At 50.2% G+C, this 19,185-nt stretch overlaps 1 protein-coding gene across 2 annotated transcripts; it reads right to left on the reverse strand.

The window, feature by feature from the left end:
• Window positions 1–323: 323 nt before the first annotated feature.
• Window positions 324–18,064, reverse strand: PINK1 (PTEN induced kinase 1). Of its 2 annotated transcripts, XR_010730503.1 has the most exons (9): window positions 17,616–18,064; window positions 12,408–12,695; window positions 10,132–10,232; window positions 6,595–6,777; window positions 5,501–5,664; window positions 4,280–4,407; window positions 3,694–3,918; window positions 1,320–2,130; window positions 324–1,280 (listed from the first exon to the last, which is right to left on the reverse strand). XR_010730503.1 is itself a non-coding variant. In XM_066270231.1 (8 exons), exons 1-8 carry the CDS (start codon window positions 18,003–18,005, stop codon window positions 1,873–1,875), a joined length of 1,737 nt encoding a protein of 578 aa, XP_066126328.1. In that variant the 5' UTR covers window positions 18,006–18,064; the 3' UTR covers window positions 324–1,872. The 2 variants fall into 2 exon arrangements, 1 of the variants encoding a protein (XP_066126328.1); XM_066270231.1 differs by having other exon boundaries at window positions 324–2,130.
• Window positions 18,065–19,185: the final 1,121 nt, after the last annotated feature.

Here is a 19,185-nt window from a genome sequence, read left to right on the forward strand (position 1 = left end):
CGTTCAGTATTGTGTACAAAATAGCGGCCTCTTTTAATTTTGCCCAAGACTGGACTTAAATACATTTCATGTATTTTAAGCATGAAATGATAGTGCTTCCAAACTTCTCAAGAGATAAAATAAAGTTAGTGATATGCTGTGGCTGGTGGGGAGTCACTGAAATGAGAAATCTAAGGGAACAACCCTTTCCTTTATAACCGACTTAGAGAACTGCTGGGTTGAAAAGAACCTTAAATATACATTCACTTGCTTTAGCCCAGTGGTCCTCAACCCCCAGGCTGCGGACTGGTACTGGTCTGCAGAGAAAGAATAAATAACTTACATTATTTCCGTTTTATTTATATTTAAGTCTGACTGATGTTTTATTTTTAAAAAATGACCAGATTCCCTCTGTTACATCGGTCTAAGACTCACTCTTGGCGCTTGTCTCAGTCACATGATACATTTATCCGTCCCACCCTAAAGGCCGGTCCGTGAAAATATTTTCTGACATTAAAATGGTCCATGGCCCAAAAAAGGTTGGGGACCACTGCTTTAGTCAATAGCTGAGTTCCCAAAAAGCATGTGCAAAATTATATGCAAAATCCCTTCCCACTGTCAAGCTCCCACAAAATTTCTTGTCTTTATGGTATAATAATCAGTCTTAAAGCCAAATAGTTCAAAGCACATCCATATTCTGCAGTTTAAATGTGCATTTAATTTCTCACAATCCTGTAAGAAATGCTAGTCAGAAGGAAGCTGGCAAGTTTAAAACACTATGCTGTTAATGTCCATCTTCCTGGTCATTTCAGCTCTGCTAGACTCAGTGCAGGAGCTGGGGGAGCCCTGGCGCTCCCTCACACAGCCCGCTGCGGGCCCACTGGGAGGGCACACGGGCTCTGCTTTTCAGGCCTGTGTGTTTTTCGTTCTGATACCTGAATACAGTGACCTGTGCAAATGTTCGTCTTGGCTCAGATAACGCCACTAACCGCACTGCCTTGGCATGGATCGTCTCTAAACGATGCAGGCCCACCTTCCTCAGCCCAGCCTCTAAGCCCAACTCAGCCACCTGCTCTTCAGAGGTCTATGAAGACAACACGAGCATAAAGCGGGGCTTTGAGGTCAACCCTGAATGCCTGCATGGATCTCACCTGGTGCAGAGAACATAACCATTTAGATTTGTAGGCAAAGATCTCGTCATAATTTTAGCATCTATACACATAGGGACCTAGTGATCAGGGTTTTGTTTTTAGAGTTAGGCCCTGTGAATTCATCTAGACCAGGAGTTGTCAAACTATGGCCTGCAGGCCAGGCCAGCCTCCTGCCTGCTGTTTTATGGCCTGCAGGCCAGGCCAGACCAGCCTCCTGCCTGCTGTTTTATGGCCTGCAAGCAAAGGTTTAAAACAATGAAGACTAAGTGACACGTGAAATTCAGATTTCCGTGTCTGTGAATAAAGCCTTCTTGGCACGCAGCCACACCTGTCTGCATACATACAGTATGTAAGACTAAGACTGCTTTTGCATTACGAGAGTTGACTAGCTCCAACAACCTGGGTATTTACTGTCTGGCCCTCTATAGGGAAAATCTGTCAGCTCCTATCTAGATCAGTTTCTTTATTTTATAGGTGAGAGAACTTGAGATCATGCAGATTATATGATACATTCAAAATCACAGAGTTAAAGAGTTAACAGCTACAGACTGTGAGCTTGACCTGACTTGTTCCTCCCATTTCCCAAACCAAAAGCTTTCTCTTCTGCTGACCAGCTCTCTCAGCGCCATCTTTCTCCTGACTCTGCCCCTCACACCTCGGAAGCCCCTCCTTCGGCATTCACACACTATCACAACACAGATACTGCCAAGTTCTTTTAGTGATTCACACGCCACACCAGCCATCACAGCGCTGCTCTCCAGGAGCTGAGCAGGAGGGCTGCCTGGCACAGCGCCTCGTACTCCAGGTTGGCCAGGAACAACATCTTCATTTTTGTCTCCACGCAGCTCTTCTCTGTAAGCCTGTTGGCCAACAGAGTAGCCGCTGATTGCTGGAGGAGCCAGCTAATCATCTTGTCCAGCTGCAGGTTCTTCAGGGCTAGAGTGTGTTCGCCCCAGAGGCATAAGTGGAGCACATTAGCAGCAACTCGGGCAGACGGTCTCTGCAAGAGGAGGGGGAGCTGAGGCTCACAACACCTGTGACAACGTGTCCAGCCCACAGCCCTCTTTGGTAAGGAATCCTCACCTCAGGCTCTTCCCTGCTCGGGTCCCAACCAAATTCTCCACCCTTCTCTCTTTTTTTTTTTTTTTTTTCATTTTTCTGAAGCTGGAAACGGGGAGAGACAGTCAGACAGACTCCCGCATGCGCCCGACTGGGATCCACCCGGCACGCCCACCAGGGGCGAAGCTCTGCCCACCAGGGGGCGATGCTCTGCCCATCCTGGGCGTCGCCATGTTGCGACCAGAGCCACTCTAGCGCCTGGGGCAAAGGCCACAGAGCCATCCCCAGCGCCCGGGCCATCTTTGCTCCAATGGAGCCTTGGCTGCGGGAGGGGAAGAGAGAGACAGAGAAGAAAGCACGGCGGAGGGGTGGAGAAGCAAATGGGCGCTTCTCCTGTGTGCCCTGGCCGGGAATCGAACCCGGGTCCTCCGCACGCTAGGCCGATGCTCTACCGCTGAGCCAACCAGCCAGGGCCACCCTTCTCTCTCTTGACCCACACTGGCTGCTCTCTGCCCAGGCTCCAGGCTTTTCCACGCACACAGACTTGCCAGAGGCAATGTGCTCCCAGCTGGAATAGCCTCCCCTTCATGGAGGGTCCACAAACCGCCTCCTGTGACAAGCACTGTCCGGAGTGAGGAGTTGTATCTCATAGTACCTGGTGGCTGCAAGCATTACTGTGACTGTGCTAGCACACCGTGAATGGTGAGAGGTAAGTGGAAGAACAAGAATTTGAACCCTTTTCTCTTCTTTCCACTAAGCATGCCACCTGAATCAGACGTGCCACTCCAAGTGTGGCTTCACATGTGTTGGCCTTTAGATTCCTTTATAATAATTTCACCATGTCCAGATTTGCTCTCATAGATGTCTTTGCCTATTACACTTCATTACATCTCAGCTGTTTCCATAAACTACATCTCCATTAGACATTTCTTTAAAATGCATATTTTCCCCTCTTAGTAACTTAAGCAACTAAAGCCAAGAACTACTGAATCGCTGGAATTCTGGTTAATTTGGTGACTAGCTCCCCTCCTCCAATTCATACGAAGATCTATTTTCTCCTGTATAATTCATATGAAGGCCTTTTTCTTTGTAAGACAGAGGAGCCATCTGTCACTCTAGTGCAGGGGTTGGGAACCTTTTTGGCTGAGAGAGCCATGAATGTCACATATTTTAAAAGAGCCATACAATGACCTGTGTATGTTATGCATTATCCAATAAAAATCTGGTGTTGTCTCGGAGGACAGCTGTGATTGGCTCCAGCCACCCACAACCATGAACATGAGCGGTAGGAAATGAATGGATTGTAATACATGAGAATGTTTTATATTTTTAATGTTATTTTTTTATTAAAGATTTGTCTGCGAGCCAGATGCAGCCATCAAAAGAGCCACATCTGGCTCACGAGCCATAGGTTCCCGACCCCTGCTCTAGTGTCTGCCCAAACCTGATCTTTACTCTGAGGTTTCTACCTGCAAAATCCCTGCAAAACCTGGGACAGCCTCACCTTGCTGGCGTCACGCTGGAGCAGGGACCTCACCAGCTGTCTTGCATCCAGAGGCACTGATTCAGGCAGCGCAGGCAGCTGAGCCTCCTGGTAACTCTGGCTTTCAAGGTGGCCGTAAAAAGGATTGGAGAGCCCGAAGATTTCGTAGGCGATGGCTCCCACTGCCCAGGCATCAGCCTTGCTGTAGTTGATCACCACCCTGGGGCCAGGGCAGGCTGTGGACACCTGCTCAAAAAACAGTTGGTAAGCAGTCTTGTTGCTGGTATTTCTAAGCCAGTTATGCTCCTGCATGGCACCCGATTCATGGGCTAATCTGAACTCTGTCCCAAGGAACCCGGAATCTGACTGAGCTGTAGCTCAGACCCAGAGGATCTGCTTAGGCTGTCTACTTTGTGCCGACAAAACGTGTGTCTCCCAGCTGCATCAAGGAGAGCAAGATTAAAGCAAAATGGCAGCAAAGGGACTTATGCCAAAAATGGGTCATAAAGATGGAGGAGTTGAGGAGTAATGAGGTACCAAGTCTCATTTAACAGCAGAAACACCGAAGTCTCCGTTGATGGCGCATGACACACTCAGCAGGACTCACCTCGGGAGCCATGAGGCAGCCGTTTCCACCCCGGTCCACGTACCAGCTGGTGAAAGGCAGCTGCAGGCCGACGCACTCATCAGCCAGGCAGCAACCAAAATCTGAGATCACCAGCCAGGGGCAGCCATCTGGGGAAGGGACAGGAGAGTAAGAGACTGCTTCTCCACCTTTTCTCTGAGGTCCTCCTACGTTCCTACGAAAGCCACCATCAAGACATGAGTGAGAGGGGCTAACAGACTCAGGGTTGGTCCAGGAGAGCAGGGAGAGCTCCTCAGAGAGCTGAATGGGAGGTCTAGCTACAGGAATACAGAAATGCCTTTAGGAAATAAAGACTCTCCAGTGATAGGGAACTCACTATTTCCAGAGGGAACTGGGCTCACATTTGGACAGCTTTCAGTCTGGGGGGGGGGGGGGGGATTGTTTTAAATTAAATGAGAACAGGAGAGGCAGAGAGACAGACTCCCACATGCGCCCCTGGAATGGGATCCACCCGGAAAGGCTCCTATGGGGCATTGCTCTGTTGCTCGGCAACTGAGCTATAGCCATCCTCAGTGCCCTCACGCTCACTCCAATCAATCCCTCACTCCAATCAATTGAGCCATGGCTGCGTGGGGAGGAGGGAGTTGGGGGAGGGAGAAGGGTGGAGAAGTAGATGGTCACTTCTCCTGTGCACCCTGACCAGGAATCAAACCCAGGACATCCACACGCTGGGTGGATGTTCTACCACTAAGCCAACCAGCCAGGGGAAAATTCTTTCTTATATTGAGCTAAAGTCTCTCTCTTTTATGGACTTTTTCCAAGAAAACATCCACCACTGCCTGACTAGTGGTGGCGCAGTGGAGAGAAAATTGACCTGGAACAGAGGTTTCTGGTTCAAAAGCTTGGGCTTGCCCGGTCAAGGTACATACAAGACCCCCAACCCTGCTTCTCTCTCTTTCTCTCTCCTCTGAAATCAATAAATAAAATCTTAAAAAAAAAAATCCACCATTGAGGTTGTTCTATTAGTGAGCAACAGAAAGGAGCTTAAAAATGTTAACTGTCCCTCCACAAATCCCAAAGAGAACGAAAGCCCCACTTTGAAGCAGAGATTGCCTGTCATGTACAGAGCTAAATGTTAGACACAACAATTTATAATAGGACATTAAAAACAAAAGGGACCTCTGTTCCCAGACCTCAAGTCTAGTGCCCCCTGGAGAGCTCTGAGAGCAGCCGGGTACCTACCTGCATCCAACTCCACAAGGATGTTGTCAGATTTTAGGTCTCTGTGTGCGACACCCTGTTGAACCAGATGATCTACTCCTTCCAGGAGCTGCAAGATCATCATGGTGGCGAGCCGGGGGCTTGGGGTGTTCTCGCGAAGGTACTGGCGCAAGGTACAGGGGTAGCTGGGGAGAGGGCAACAGGGCCTCTGACTATCACGCAGTGACAGTCCTAGCATCTTATTTACTATTAGGATGATGGCTTTTCCGCTTCTTCCTGGAGCCTTTTGATTTCTTTTTGCCCCATGTTTCCTTTCTATTCCCACGTGCTATCCTGAAATTAGGAAGAGCCAGAGCCTCACATGTTGAAAGTAATGGTACAGATGCTTATTTCCTTAAAACACCACTGCAGCCCTGGCCGGTTGGCTCAGTGGTAGAGCGTCGGCCTGGCGTGTAGAAGTCCCGGGTTTGATTCCCGGCCAGGGCACACAGGAGAAGCGCCCATTTGCTTCTCCACCCCTTCCCCTCTCCTTCCTCTCTGTCTCTCTCTTCCCCTCCCGCAGCTGAGGCTCCATTGGAGCAAAGATGGCCCGGGCGCTGGGGATGGCTCCTTGGCCTCTGCCTCAGGCGCTAGAGTGGCTCTGGTCGCGGCAGAGCGTTGCCCCCTGGTGGGCAGAGCATCGCCCCTGGTGGGCGTGCCGGGTGGATCCCAGTCGGGCGCATGTGGGAGTCTGTCTGACTGTCTCTCCCGGTTTCTAGCTTCAGAAAAAAAAAAAAATACAAAAAAACCCCCAAAACAAACCACCACTGCAGCAGTGTCAGGGGCGCAGAGGGGGAGGAAGGAGATCTGTGTATATTAAAAGCAAACACAGACAAGGCAGCCAGAGGAGGGACCACAGTCAAATGCACTGAAAGCACTAGGTGAAAAGTTTGTTCTAAATATTACAGAATAGATTCTGTTTTTATGGAAAACTGTCATAAACAGAAACTGCTCTTAGCATGGCCTTATCTCCCAAAGTGTGAGGACCCTCTTCTCTGTGACCCTGGGCTCCAGGTGCACAGCGACAGGGACCAGCTCCCATTCACCCCATGTCCTGCCATATGCCTGCCACTTACTTCTTCATAACAAGGAAAAGTGTCCTCCCATGGCCTAGGCCTTCAGGGTGAAGACGTGGAGGCAGCACATCTGGGTAGTCGACCAGGGCCCCTGGCAGCAGTGGGACAGATGAAGTAAAGGCGCGGAAGACCCGGATGATGTTGGGGTGAGGGGCTAGTTGCTTGGGACCTCCCTTGGACTTTCTGTTTCAGCCAAAAGAAACAAACATAAGGTCAGTAATAAATGAAACAGTTGGAAAGACAATCTAAGGCTATAGTAAATACTGCCATTTATTTATTAGCTATTTACAATAGATCTGCTGTGTTCCAGGTGCAGAGCCTGGTGTTAGAGGAAAAATCCTTTAAGATGATTCATCACATTTGATGACTCCACTAGTTCATCCATCCATCCCATGTGGCAGAGGCAGTGGTTAAGAGCCCCTGGAAATCAGACTGCCTGGGTTTGGATTCCAGGTCTGTCACTGTGTGTCCTTGGCCAAGTTACTTAACTTCTCTGGGCTCAGTCACAAGTGCAAAAGGTGTAAAAGGTAGTAGTAACATACCTCATAGGGTTGGTAATACTTGTAAAGAAAAGACCTAGAATACCTGTGATTCCGAGTTCTTGCAATAACACTTCATGTGGAGCATGAGCTCAATAAACCTTTGCTGAATGAATGAATGAATACAGTTGGTGGTAGAGCTGTCACCTGCCTGACCTGCCAACCCTCCTCCTCAAGAAACCCCACACCCACAGCCGTACTAAGGCATGGGGGCCATGTTTTTGATTTCATGACTGCCTTCTGCATACCAGCTCAGCCCCTCAACCAAAGATGACTGAACTAGGGATTAGACTAAGGGCAATAAGCCTGCAGTCACCTCTGAGATCCAATGGCAGGAAAAGGGGAGGGGCTAGTTCCCTTCTCTGAGGGGTACGAACAAGGAAACACGGTGGTAACCTGGCACTCAGCAATGGAGGTGGTGTAAGGATGACATGAGGTTTGGTTTGGGCCACTGGAAACCAAAGGTGTGCAAGCCAGAGGGATACAGGAAGAAGCACCATAGGGTAAGAAATATGAAACCAGGTGGCAGAGAGAAGAGAATGGAGTAGAAGCCCAGAGGCATCAAGACAACTTTGGGGAGCATGATGCCTGCCCTGTCCTCAGAGCTGCCTCAGTTCCCAAGCTAATACTGCTCCTTCTCTTGAGTCCACCCCAGTGGGCTCAATGCAATCAGATGAGTCAAAGCATTGTTCCCCTGAGCCACTGGGGCTAGTGGAATAATCAGATCACAGCTCAAGGCTGTCAGTGCCACATGGGAAAGCTCTGGCTGTCATGAGAGCCCTGAGGAAAAGTGTGGGTGTGTCTGAAGTGAGACCTGGAATGGCACAGGAGGCATACTGAGGGTGACCCAGCATAGCTAACTGCATGCAGAAACAGAACAGTCACGGAGGAGCCTGGTGCCATGGGGGAGGGCAGCAGGAATTCAGTACAATGAATAGTAGCTTGTAAGTAGGACACGATCAGAGATCAGGTGGGAAAAGGAGTGAGAGGAGCAGATGCAAAGGACTGAACCTGCGGTCCCTAGATGAACAAAGGCCTGGCAGAAATACACCGAGTGCTCTTCGGGAAGCGTTTCTCCTGAGACTGCATTAGATGTCACCAGTACTTTAGGTAACAGACCTTTGGCCATATTCATCTAATCATTCAACAGACACCCCCTCAGCTGTGGAGGAACACAGTAAACAAAACTAAAAAGCCTTGTCCTCAGACAGCATGTAGCACAGCTGGAGACAGTGAATCAGTAGACACAGACATCTGTGATTTACAGAGAGACGGTGCTAACTGCTATAAAAAGAAACGAAGGCAGGGCACAGGACTAGAGAGTGGCAGAGACTACGTCAGACGACAGGTCTGGGCAGGGCTGTCTGTGGCAGACATCACAGTGCTCGCAGCTACGGGACAGCACCCTGTGAGCAGGCTGAAGCTGACACCACGATAATTTTAGCCCACAAAGGCAGCTGACAGTCAGCAGTACGCTGTTCCCTACAAAGGAATCAGGAGAAGAGGTTGACAGTACCGAGCCTGTAGACCTGCACGGACCCTCAGTCATCTGGAGCCTTCCAAGCCATGGAGGGGTTTCTATGTGTATTTCCTTAAGTCCCTATTTCTGACCTTCCTGCTTTTGACAGAACTAGATCTATAAATCAGCCCCCTGGTAAAATTACCAAAAATGCAGCAGGCCCACCTCTTCCTGGTGCTCTACAAATATTACAGTGAGCACAGTGCCTCTGCTGTCACAGCTCAAACACGTGGACACAGGACTCGGAGCCATCGTCGGCTGGGCTGCCATCCACCCACTCTTCCCTGAGGACGACGCCTCTTTTCCTACTGCTTTGCTGAGCTAATGCCTGCTCATCCTTCAAAAGGCAGCAAGAAGCCCTGGCTGGTTGGCTCAGCGGTAGAGCGTCGGCCTAGCGTGCGGAGGACCCGGGTTCGATTCCCGGCCAGGGCACACAGGAGAAGCGCCCATTTGCTTCTCCACCCCTCCGCCGCGCTTTCCTCTCTGTCTCTCTCTTCCCCTCCCGCAGCCAAGGCTCCATTGGAGCAAAGATGGCCTGGGCGCTGGGGATGGCTCTGTGGCCTCTGCCTCAGGCGCTAGAGTGGCTCTGGTCGCAACATGGCAACGCCCAGGATGGGCAGAGCATCGCCCCCTGGTGGGCAGAGCGTTGCCCACCACCCCCATGGTGGGCATGCCGGGTGGATCCCGGTCGGGTGCATGCGGGAGTCTGTCTGACTGTCTCTCCCTGTTTCCAGCTTCAGAAAAATGAAAAAAACAAACAAAAGGCAGCAAGAGCCTTTCTGAATGCGCCCAACACACACACACCACCTCTGGGCTCCCTCAGCACCTAAGCATATACCATTCTGGAAGTTACCACACTGACCCTGCTCCTGAGATGTCTGGCTCCTGTTGTTTTCTTTTTAAATTAATTAATTAATTAATTTTTAAGATTTTATTTATTCATTATAGAGAGGGGAGAGAGAGAGAAGGGGGAGGAGCAAGAAGCATCAACTCCCATATGTGCCTTGACCAGGCAAGCCCAGAGTTTTGAACTGGCAACCTCAGCGTTTCCAGGTTGACGCTTTATCCACTGCGCGACCACAGGCCAGGGCTCCTGTTTGTTTTTTAATCTCTTGGCACCATCACGTGCACTGCAGCTATTAGAGGAATGGATGTTCCCTCTGCTGGGGCAGAGTTCAGTTTGCACAGATAGGTGGGACTCCACCTGGGTATTACTTCGGAAGATCAGAAATGAGATCAATTTCCCACTTTCTGGAATGGGCATTTTGGGATGGCCCTCTCTCTCCCTGCTTCAGTTGGAGTCAGCTGATCTACAATCTTTCCCAAATTAATTATCCACCAACTGAAAATCCACTGCTCAGTAAGCATTTACTGTGTACTGCATGTTGTGTAAGACATTGTGCTGAGTGCTGAGGACACAAGCAATAGTTTTGCTCTCAAAGAACTCACAGCCAGTCTGCTGGGCAGATGGGCACTTACCTGTAAGTGACTTCTCCATACTCGCCGGCTAAGGCCACTCGACTAGCTGGGACTAGCTCCTGGCTCATTTTGCTGAAGATGGCTTCGCTGGAGGAGCCAGCCTGAAAAACATCCACAATGAACCCAGGGTTACATAGACCCAAGCAGAATGGCAAGTCCAAGTCCTCCTTGTAGTCTGGACCAGAACTGGCTCTGACCATCAAGATGAGATAACCTCTCTAAATTGGCAACCAAGATTAGTTTCCCCTGGGAGAAAGGGCAGAGGTGTCATCCACATCAAGTCAAAGATGCTTCCCACACCTCAAATTCTTGGCAGCTCAGATGCCAGGGCAGGATGAGGTATCAAGATGGTCAGGGCATGGGACCCTTCTTCCTGCCACAGGTGCCTCTGGTTACCACCAAACTTATCCTTGTAGGGTCCCCTCAGCCGACAAACCAGAGCCTGACCCCGGATAAAGTTGTGCTGAATCATGGAACAGCCTTCCCATCCCCAAGTAGGAAACAAACAAAAAAACCAAAGAGGAGGAAAATCACCTTACTTTCCTCATTTCACTAGGAACAGCTCTCAGTACTCCTGAAACTTAAGTAACAAGAAGATCCTATGTGAATCAAGTCATTTAGCTTTTATGAATGCAATAGCTCTCAAGCCCCAACCAGTGGAAGCTATGATGCTTCAACTGGATGTTTTACACAAAGGATGTGGCTACTTGTAGCTATTAATCCAGCTTGGAAGTGCAATGGTCTAATAACCTTCCTTCCCAAAATCAAAACAAGAAATTGCACTCTTGCTCTGGCTGGTTGGCTCAGTGGTAGAGCATTGGCCAGCATGTGGATATCCCAGGTTCGATTCCTGGTCAAGACACACAGAAGAAGCGACCAGGCCCTGGCCGGTTGGCTCAGCGGTAGAGCATCGGCCTAGCGTGCGGAGGACCCGGGTTCGATTCCCGGCCAGGGCACACAGGAGAAGCGCCCATTTGCTTCTCCACCCCTCCGCCGTGCTTTCCTCTCTGTCTCTCTCTTCCCCTCCCGCAGCCAAGGCTCCATTGGAGCAAAGATGGCCCGGGCACTGGGGATGGCTCTGTGGCCTCTGCCTCAGGCGCTGGAGTGGCTCTGGTCGCAACATGGCGACGCCCAGGATGGGCAGAGCATCGCCCCTGGTGGGCAGAGCGTCGCCCCTGGTGGGCGTGCCGGGTGGATCCCGGTCGGGCGCATGCGGGAGTCTGTCTGACTGTCTCTCCCCATTTCCAGCTTCAGAAAAATGAAAAAAAAAAAAAAAAAAAAAAGAAGCAGCGACCATTTGCTTCTCCACCCCTCCCTCTCCCTTCTCTCTATCGGTCTCTTCCCCTCCCGCAGCCAAGGCTCCACTGGAATGAGTTGGCCCACACACTGAGGATGGCTCCATGGCCTCCATCTCAGGTACAAAAATGGCTCTGGTTGCAATGGAGCAATAGCCCCAGATGGGCAGAGCATCGCCCCCTGGTGAGCATGCTGGGTGGATCCCAGTCGGGCACATAAGAGGGTCTGTCTTTCTGCCTCCTTGCTTCTCACTTCAGAAAAATACAAACAAAACAAAACAAAACAAAACAAGAAACTGCACTCTTTGGTGTCCAGTATGAGCTGCATGGCTGTTTTCTATGTTAACCTAGAACAGATATTCTGGGCAGAAGAAAGACCATCAGGTCTTAATGAATTTTCTAAATCTACCTATGTAATGGCAAAGTAAAGAAATTACTCCAAAAAGAGAACTCTTTATTTTTGTGGGGGAATATACTCAATTTCCCAAAGCCCCGAGTCCTCCCAGAGTTGACAGCAAGGAGAGATGACAAGCAAGCCTCTGGTCTGGAGGTGAGTTAGAGTTAAGGAGTATGGCTCCTCTTCCTCAGGGAGACCGGCCAAGGGAACGAGAGAGGATGGTGGTAACTGCAGTCCTGAAATGAACTGATCAGCTAGGACTGCCAGGTGAAAAACAAATGTTTTTGACACTTGCTACTCGAAGTGTGGTTCAGACTGGTGGCATGAGCATTACCTAGGAGCTTTTGAAATGCAGAATCTCAGGCCCCACCCCAGACCTGAGATCAGAATCTGCTAACTGCCAGGTGACTTGTGGACATACTACATTTTGAGACACGCTGCTTTATACCTGAGAGAGTGTGAGGAAGCCTAACTATATAGGCACCTGGACTGTGCAGTATGCGTCTTTTCCAATCTACTTCCTGGGAAAAGCATCTCCAGGTCCCCTAAGACTGGCACTTGGAAGATGAAAGGCCTATCCTTACCGAGATGTTCCACATCATCTTGATGGCTAAGGGAAAGGCAGGGGCCCGGGGAGCTCGCTCCTCCTCTTCTCTTGGTGGGATGGTATCTGGGCCTCTCCCTGGAAGAGGTCTGATGTTCTTGGCCAGCTCCAGCTTCCAGGGCAACACAGGCATAGTGGCTTCATACACAGCAGCACTGCAGCCCTTGCCAATGGACTGCCCTATCAGATACTCCTCCAGCTGGAAGCCCTGCCAGCGCCTAGTGTCCAGTGGGTCAGGGAGCAGCTTGTTTTTCTGTGTGAAAATTGCCTGTGAGGAAAAAAAGCATGCACTGTGAGACAGGGAGGCTCAAGTAATGGGAAATGGGAGACTGGAGGTATAGTGGGCAAGGTCTTCAATGACAAGACTGAGAGCTATTAAAAATACAACCCCATTAGGTTTTACTGCTCAACCTGGGCTCAGGCCAGCCTGCCTTTCTTTCTCGTCATTCAGATGAATGTTTCTCTAACTCTGTTGCTTCATTGCATCAAAGACAGCCCAACACTGAATATCGCTAGTTAAGAGGTCAAAACTTCCAAATTCTGCAGCTGACACACACTACTCCTTTGCTGCCTTCAAGCGCCCAGCACAATGCTGATTATGAGAAGCTCTCTGCAAAGACCTTGGCAGACAGCTACAAATGGGCAGTGTGTGGTCACCCTTCCATTTGTGAATGACTTCAGGTCACTTTTGCAGACAAGGGGGTGAAATCAGGAGGATCCCTGGAGCTGAGTCATTAAATCCTGTCTCTACCTCTTAGGAATCTGGTGGGTCTACTGTTTCCAGAAAGGAAACAAGAATATAAGAATTCTAATGGAAATAGAGGGAAATGCAGGTGCTGGTGGGGATGCACCAGAAGAGAGCCTATTTTCCCCAAATCAGAGTCCTTCCCCACTTCAGGCAGGTAACATCATTTGTCTAGTAGCCCAGGCTCCGCCTCCAATTCTGTCTGATCTGCTGATCCTTTCCATGGTTAGTCACCCACCTCTAGACTTTACTACTCTCCATCATCCCTTCACCTGCTTCTGAGCCAGATCAGACTTCACTGCTTTCACATGTCACTCACTCCTCTATTCAACAATCTAGCCAATGGGTTATTCAGTACCTTGTCCTAATACATTTTTTTTTTTTTTTTTTGCACTTTTCTGAAGCTGGAAACAGGGAGAGACAGTCAGACAGACTCCCGCATGCGCCCGACCGGGATCCACCCAGCACGCCCACCAGGGGGCGACGCTCTGCCCACCAGGGGGCGATGCTCTGCCCATCCTGGGCGTTGCCATGTTGCGACCCTCCTGGGTGTCGCCATGTTGCGACCAGAGCCACTCTAGCGCCTGGGGCAGAGGCCACAGAGCCATCCCCAGCGCCCGGGCCATCTTTGCTCCAATGGAGCCTTGGCTGCGGGAGGGGAAGAGAGAGACAGAGAGGAAGGCGCGGCGGAGGGGTGGAGAAGCAAATGGGCGCTTCTCCTATGTGCCCTGGCCGGGAATCGAACCCGGGTCCTCTGCACGCTAGGCCGACGCTCTACCGCTGAGCCAACCGGCCAGGGCCCTAATACATTTTTTTAAAGCAAGTGAGAGAGACAGAGATAGGAATGGAGATAAGATTGACTCGTAGCTGTGGCACTTTAGTTATTTATTGATTGCTTCTCATACGTGCCTTGACGGGGGGGGGGGGTCCAGCCGAGCCAGTGACCCCTTGCTCAAGCCAGTGACCTTAGGCTCAATCAAGAGACCTTGGGCTCAAGCCAGAGACCATGGGATTATGTCGATGATCCCACGCTCAAGCCAGCCACCCTGCGCTCAAGCCAGATGAGCCCGCACTCAAGCCAGAGACCTAGGGGTTCAAACCTGGGACCTCACTGTGCCACCACCAATCAGGTTTGCCCTAGAACTTCTGGTCTGTGCACTGCCCATACTTACCTTTCATATGCCACTCTCTGAACCACTGCTCACACTATTCCCTCTGCCCCCTATTTCTGCCTGATCTGTGGTGGCGCAGTAACACTGAGGTTGCCGGTTCGAAACCTTGGGCTTGCCTGGTCAAGGCACATATGGGAGTTGATACTTCCTGCTCCTCCCCCCTTCTCTCTCCTCTCTGAACTGTGTTACCTCTCTGTGTTTGAACCACCACTCCCCTCCCTATGCCCTGGCATCCACTGATCTATTCTCCATCTCTAGTTTGTTATTTAAAGAATGTTATAAAAATGGAATCACACAGTATAACCTTTTGGGACTTTTTCACTCAGCATAATGCCCCTGAGGTCCATTTAGGTTGTTAGCTGCATCAGTGGTTAATTCCTTATTATTGCTTAGTAATTCATTATGTGGATATACCAGGGTTTAACAATACACTTACCCAAGGACATTTGGGTTGTATATAATATTTTGCTATTATGAATGATACTGCTAAGATTCATGTACAGGGTTAAAAATTATTTTTAAGAACTGTGGTAAAAAATAAACAACATAAAACAGACCATTTTAACCATTTTTAAGTGTACAATTAAGTACACTCACATTGTTGTGTGACCACCACCACCATCTGGCTCTAGAGTTGTTTTCATCTTGCAAAACTTAAATTCTATACCCATTAAACAGTAACTCCCTATCTCGTTCCATTCCAGCCCTAGTAGCCCCCATTCTACTTTCTGTCTATGAATTTCATACGAGTAGAATCCTATAGTATTTGTCATTTTGTGACTGGCTTATTTCACTTAGCATAGTTATAGAATGTCCCCAAGGTTCATCCATGTTGTAGCAAGTATCAGAATCTCCTTCCTTTTTAAGGATATATAATATTTCATTGCATGCATATACCACATTTTGCTTATCCAGTCATCCACTGATGGGCACTTGGATTACTTCCACATTTTACTTTTTGTGAATAATGCCACTATGAACATAGGTGTGCAAATATCTATTCAAGTCCCTGCTTTCAATTCTTCTGTGTGTACATCAAGAAGAATTGCTGGATCACACACTAATTGTTTTTTATTTTGGGGGGAGGGAGCTGCTATACTGTTTTCCACAGAAGCTACCTGTGTACAAGTTTTTGTGTCAACATAAGTTTTCATTTGTTTGGGTCATGCCCAAGACTGCAATGGCTAGGTCATATGATAATGCATGTTTAATTTTTAATGAAACTGCTATTTTCCAGAGTGGCTGTACCATTTGATATCCTCACCAGTATTTGGTATTATCACTATTTTTTATTTTAGCTGTTCTAATAAGTATGCAGTGATATCACATTGTTTTCAACCTGCAACTCCCTAAAGGCTAGTGATGTTGAACATCTCTTAATATACACGTTCGACATCTGTATCTCCTCTTGGTGAAATATACACTCATATCTTTTGCCTATTTTATAACTGAATTCCAACCCCCCAATGGGCATCCATCTAAAAGGAGCAGCATCTGTTCTGCTCTGACACTACATGGAATTTTAGCATTAGCAATGCGAGAATTGGTGATTTTTTGCATAAGAAGTCAAACACCTGAATTTTAAAAAATAATTGTCAGGCCTGACCTGTAGTGGCGCAGTGGATAAAGCGTCGACCTGGAAGTGCTGAGGTCACCGGTTCGAAACCCTGGGCTTGCCTGTCAAGGCACATATGGAAGTTGATGCTTCCAGCTCCTCCCCCCTTCTCTCTCTCTGTCTCTCCTCTGTCTCTCCCTCTCCTCTCTAAAATGAATAAATTAAAAAAAATAATTGTCAACTAATTAGAAATTTTAAGACATGGGAGGGTGAAGTGTGAGAGAAGGACGTGTACAGGTTAAGTTCAGGAGGCTCAAGCTGCTCAGTTTTTTAAACTGAGATTCTAAGAATTCTAAGCCTTCAGAATTCTAAGTAGGATTATCAAGTTTCCCACCCTACACTGCTGCCAGTTAAGCCATAGCAAAAGACAAGAGCAGCGGCTGGGGACTGGGCCAGATGTCACCTGTCATCCCAAACTATCCAGAGCTCAAACATGAGATGCTCTGGTGTTGAGTAACAAGAACTGGGCTGGAAACCAGGAAACAGGGAGACAGTGCTAGGTCCTTAACCAGCTGTGTCCTTGGGCAAGTCACGGGACCCTCGAGCCCCTCAGCCCTAAGCTGTAAACTGCTGGGTTCCAAACCGCAGAAGTGGAGGGAATTCTGCTAACAGATGACCCTCACACCTGAACTGCAACAAGGACTCTTTACCTATCCTGAAGATTTGGGACTTGGCAGCCTCCAGAATTGCAAAGCCAATTTCTTACAACCAACCCCCTTTTCTATAAACACATCCTATCGGTTCTATTTTTCTGGAGAACCCTGACGAATACAGATTTTAGAGTAGAAACAGCTATTTAAAGCGCTTTTTTTTTTTAAAGCCTAAGAACCACTACATACCCAGTCACTCCCGATAACTCCACACAGGTTAACTATAAACCTCTGGGTGTGATGTTGTCTCCTGCCGTTCATGGTTTTTAACTTTGGCATCGGCTATGTTACTGTTTGGCTAACCCGTGGAGGCAGCCTGCCCAGTGCTGAAGGGCACAGGCGTGGAGTCAGACTCTGGGCACTACTCTATTAGCTGTGTGACTTCGAGCAAGTCATTTTACCTCTCTGAGCATGCTTCCTTATCCATAAATTGGGGATGACAACTACCTCAGGGGCAGAGTGTTATGGCTTGTCATTAAGTTTTTAAGAATTTACACGAAACCATTAGCAATGGTGCAACATGAGGTATAATTAGCAGCCTGTCTTCCAAAACATGATGCTTGAGCAAGGAAAAACAGTAAAACAAAAGCGAGGTGTTGTTCTCCTACCAGAAGACCAGTAACCCTTAAAACGAGCCTTAACTGGTGATTTCCAATGAATATCCGGGTCAGAGGAGGATAAATCTCGACTTAATTCAGGGTCCATAAATACCTCCCAGCTCCACCGCCACCACAGCCCCACCGCCACCACAGCCCCACCGCCACCACAGCCCCACCGCCACCACAGCCCCACCGCCACCACAGCCCCACCGCCACCACAGCCCCACCGCCACCACAGCCCCACCGCCACCACAGCCCCACCGCCACCACAGCCCCACCGCCACCACAGCCCCGCCCAAAACGCTCAGGGCTCCGCCCACACTCGGGCCCCGCCCTCCGAGCAGGTAAAGGGCCGCTCCGCGCCTGACTCTCGCCCCAGCACCGCCCCGTCCTAGGTTGGCGCTCACCTGGATCTCCTCACAGGCCGAGGTCGCCCGCCGGCCCTCAGCCTGCTTCTCCTCCACCAGGCCCAGGCCCAGCCCAAAGGCCAGAAAGACTGCCCGGCCGCAAGGGCTCGCGCTGCCCCGGGCCCGCACCACGAACTGCCGCTGGAGCTGCGCTGCCAGCCCCGCCACCGACTGGCGGAAGAAGCGGTAGCGGTCGGGGAGCCCGAGCCTGCGCAACTCTGCGCCGGGTCCCGCGGCCTGCCCCGGGCGCTCTCCGCGGCCCCGGGCCACCGCGGGGCCCGGCCGCTCGGCCCGCCCCCATCCGTACGCTGGGCCAGGCTTGGCCGTGAAGCGCAGCAGCAGCGCTCGGCCCAGCTGCAGGCCCCGGCCCAGGGCCTGTCGCACCGCCATGGTAGCAGAGCTGGCGTCCGGGACACCGCTCACAACAACAAACTTCAGGGGCGGCACCTTTGCGCAGGCGCGGGCGTCGATGGGCGGGGCTGCCGAGCCGGCCGTTGGGGCGCTGGACGCGCGAGGGCGCTATGCGCGCATCTAGCAGTGGGTAGTTTCTTGCCACTTCGCACTTTGTACCCAGGGTGGCGGCGTGTCTCACGCAGGTCCTGAATGAACCTCGCTGGTTCTTGGAAACTGGTATATACTGAGTATCACCCACCGTTTCAGACTCTTTACTACTGTGAATTTATTTAATCTTCCCATTAACGAGATAGGAATATAATTTTTGTAGATAAGGAAACAGGCATATAAAGGGCAGTGACAGAGGTCACAGTGTCAGAGCTGAGACTCCTTTATAAGCCCACAAGTCGGCTTAGCGTCTTAGCATCCCAAGAGACCACATTTTTCAGATGAGTGAGCTGAGTCCGGGAGATGGAGAGGCACGCAAGGTCATACGGCTTGTTAGTGCAGAGCCCAAACCAGCTGTTGGGAATGGCTGATAAAGGGGTTCATACTGTGTGGTTTTGAAACCAGAAATATTCGCATTCATGCTGCCTGTCATCACTCAGTCATATAAGTAGAGAAGAAGATCGAATCTTTTGTTTGTTTGTTTTTTGTATTTTTCTGAAGCTGGAAACGGGGAGAGACAGACAGACTCCCGCATGCGCCCGACCGGGATCCACCCGGCACGCCCACCAGGGGCGAGGCTCTGCCCACCAGGGGGCGTCGCTCTGCCGCAACCAGAGCCACTCTAGCGCCTGGGGCAGAGGCCAAGGAGCCATCCCCAGCGCCCGGGCCATCTTTGCTCCAATGGAGCCCCGGCTGCGGGAGGGGAACAGAGAGACAGAGAGACAGAGAGGAAGGAGGGGGGGGGGGTGGAGAAGCAAATGGGCGCTTCTCCTATGTGCCCTGGCCGGGAATCAAACCCGGGTCCCCTGTACGCCAGGCTGGCGCTCTACCGCTGAGCCAACCGGCCAGGGCAGAAGATCGAATCTTTATGGGCACTTTATTCAGATGGTCAATGATCAGGGAAGACAGGGATTATGTACCGCCCCTTCTACCCCCCCCCCAAAAAAAAACCCCCCGTTTTAACACTTTATCTCAGCCAACCTTTTTTACGATGAGAAGAAAGAGGGGT

Source organism: Saccopteryx bilineata, chromosome 3 (assembly GCF_036850765.1).
Source record: "Saccopteryx bilineata isolate mSacBil1 chromosome 3, mSacBil1_pri_phased_curated, whole genome shotgun sequence".
NCBI classification, from domain to species: domain Eukaryota; kingdom Metazoa; phylum Chordata; class Mammalia; order Chiroptera; family Emballonuridae; genus Saccopteryx; species Saccopteryx bilineata.

Excerpts from the sequence above, each read along its gene's own strand:
- PINK1 (XM_066270231.1), bottom strand. The coding sequence starts at position 18,005 with ATGGCGGTGCGACAGGCCCTGGGCCGGGGCCTGCAGCTGGGCCGAGCG. Across the intron at positions 10,233-12,407 it reads AGATGATGTGGAACATCTCG|GCTGGCTCCTCCAGCGAAGC; the intron begins GTAAGGATAGGC and ends GATGTTTTTCAG. Across the intron at positions 2,131-3,693 it reads TCCAGCGTGACGCCAGCAAG|AGACCGTCTGCCCGAGTTGC; the intron begins GTGAGGCTGTCC and ends CTCCTCTTGCAG.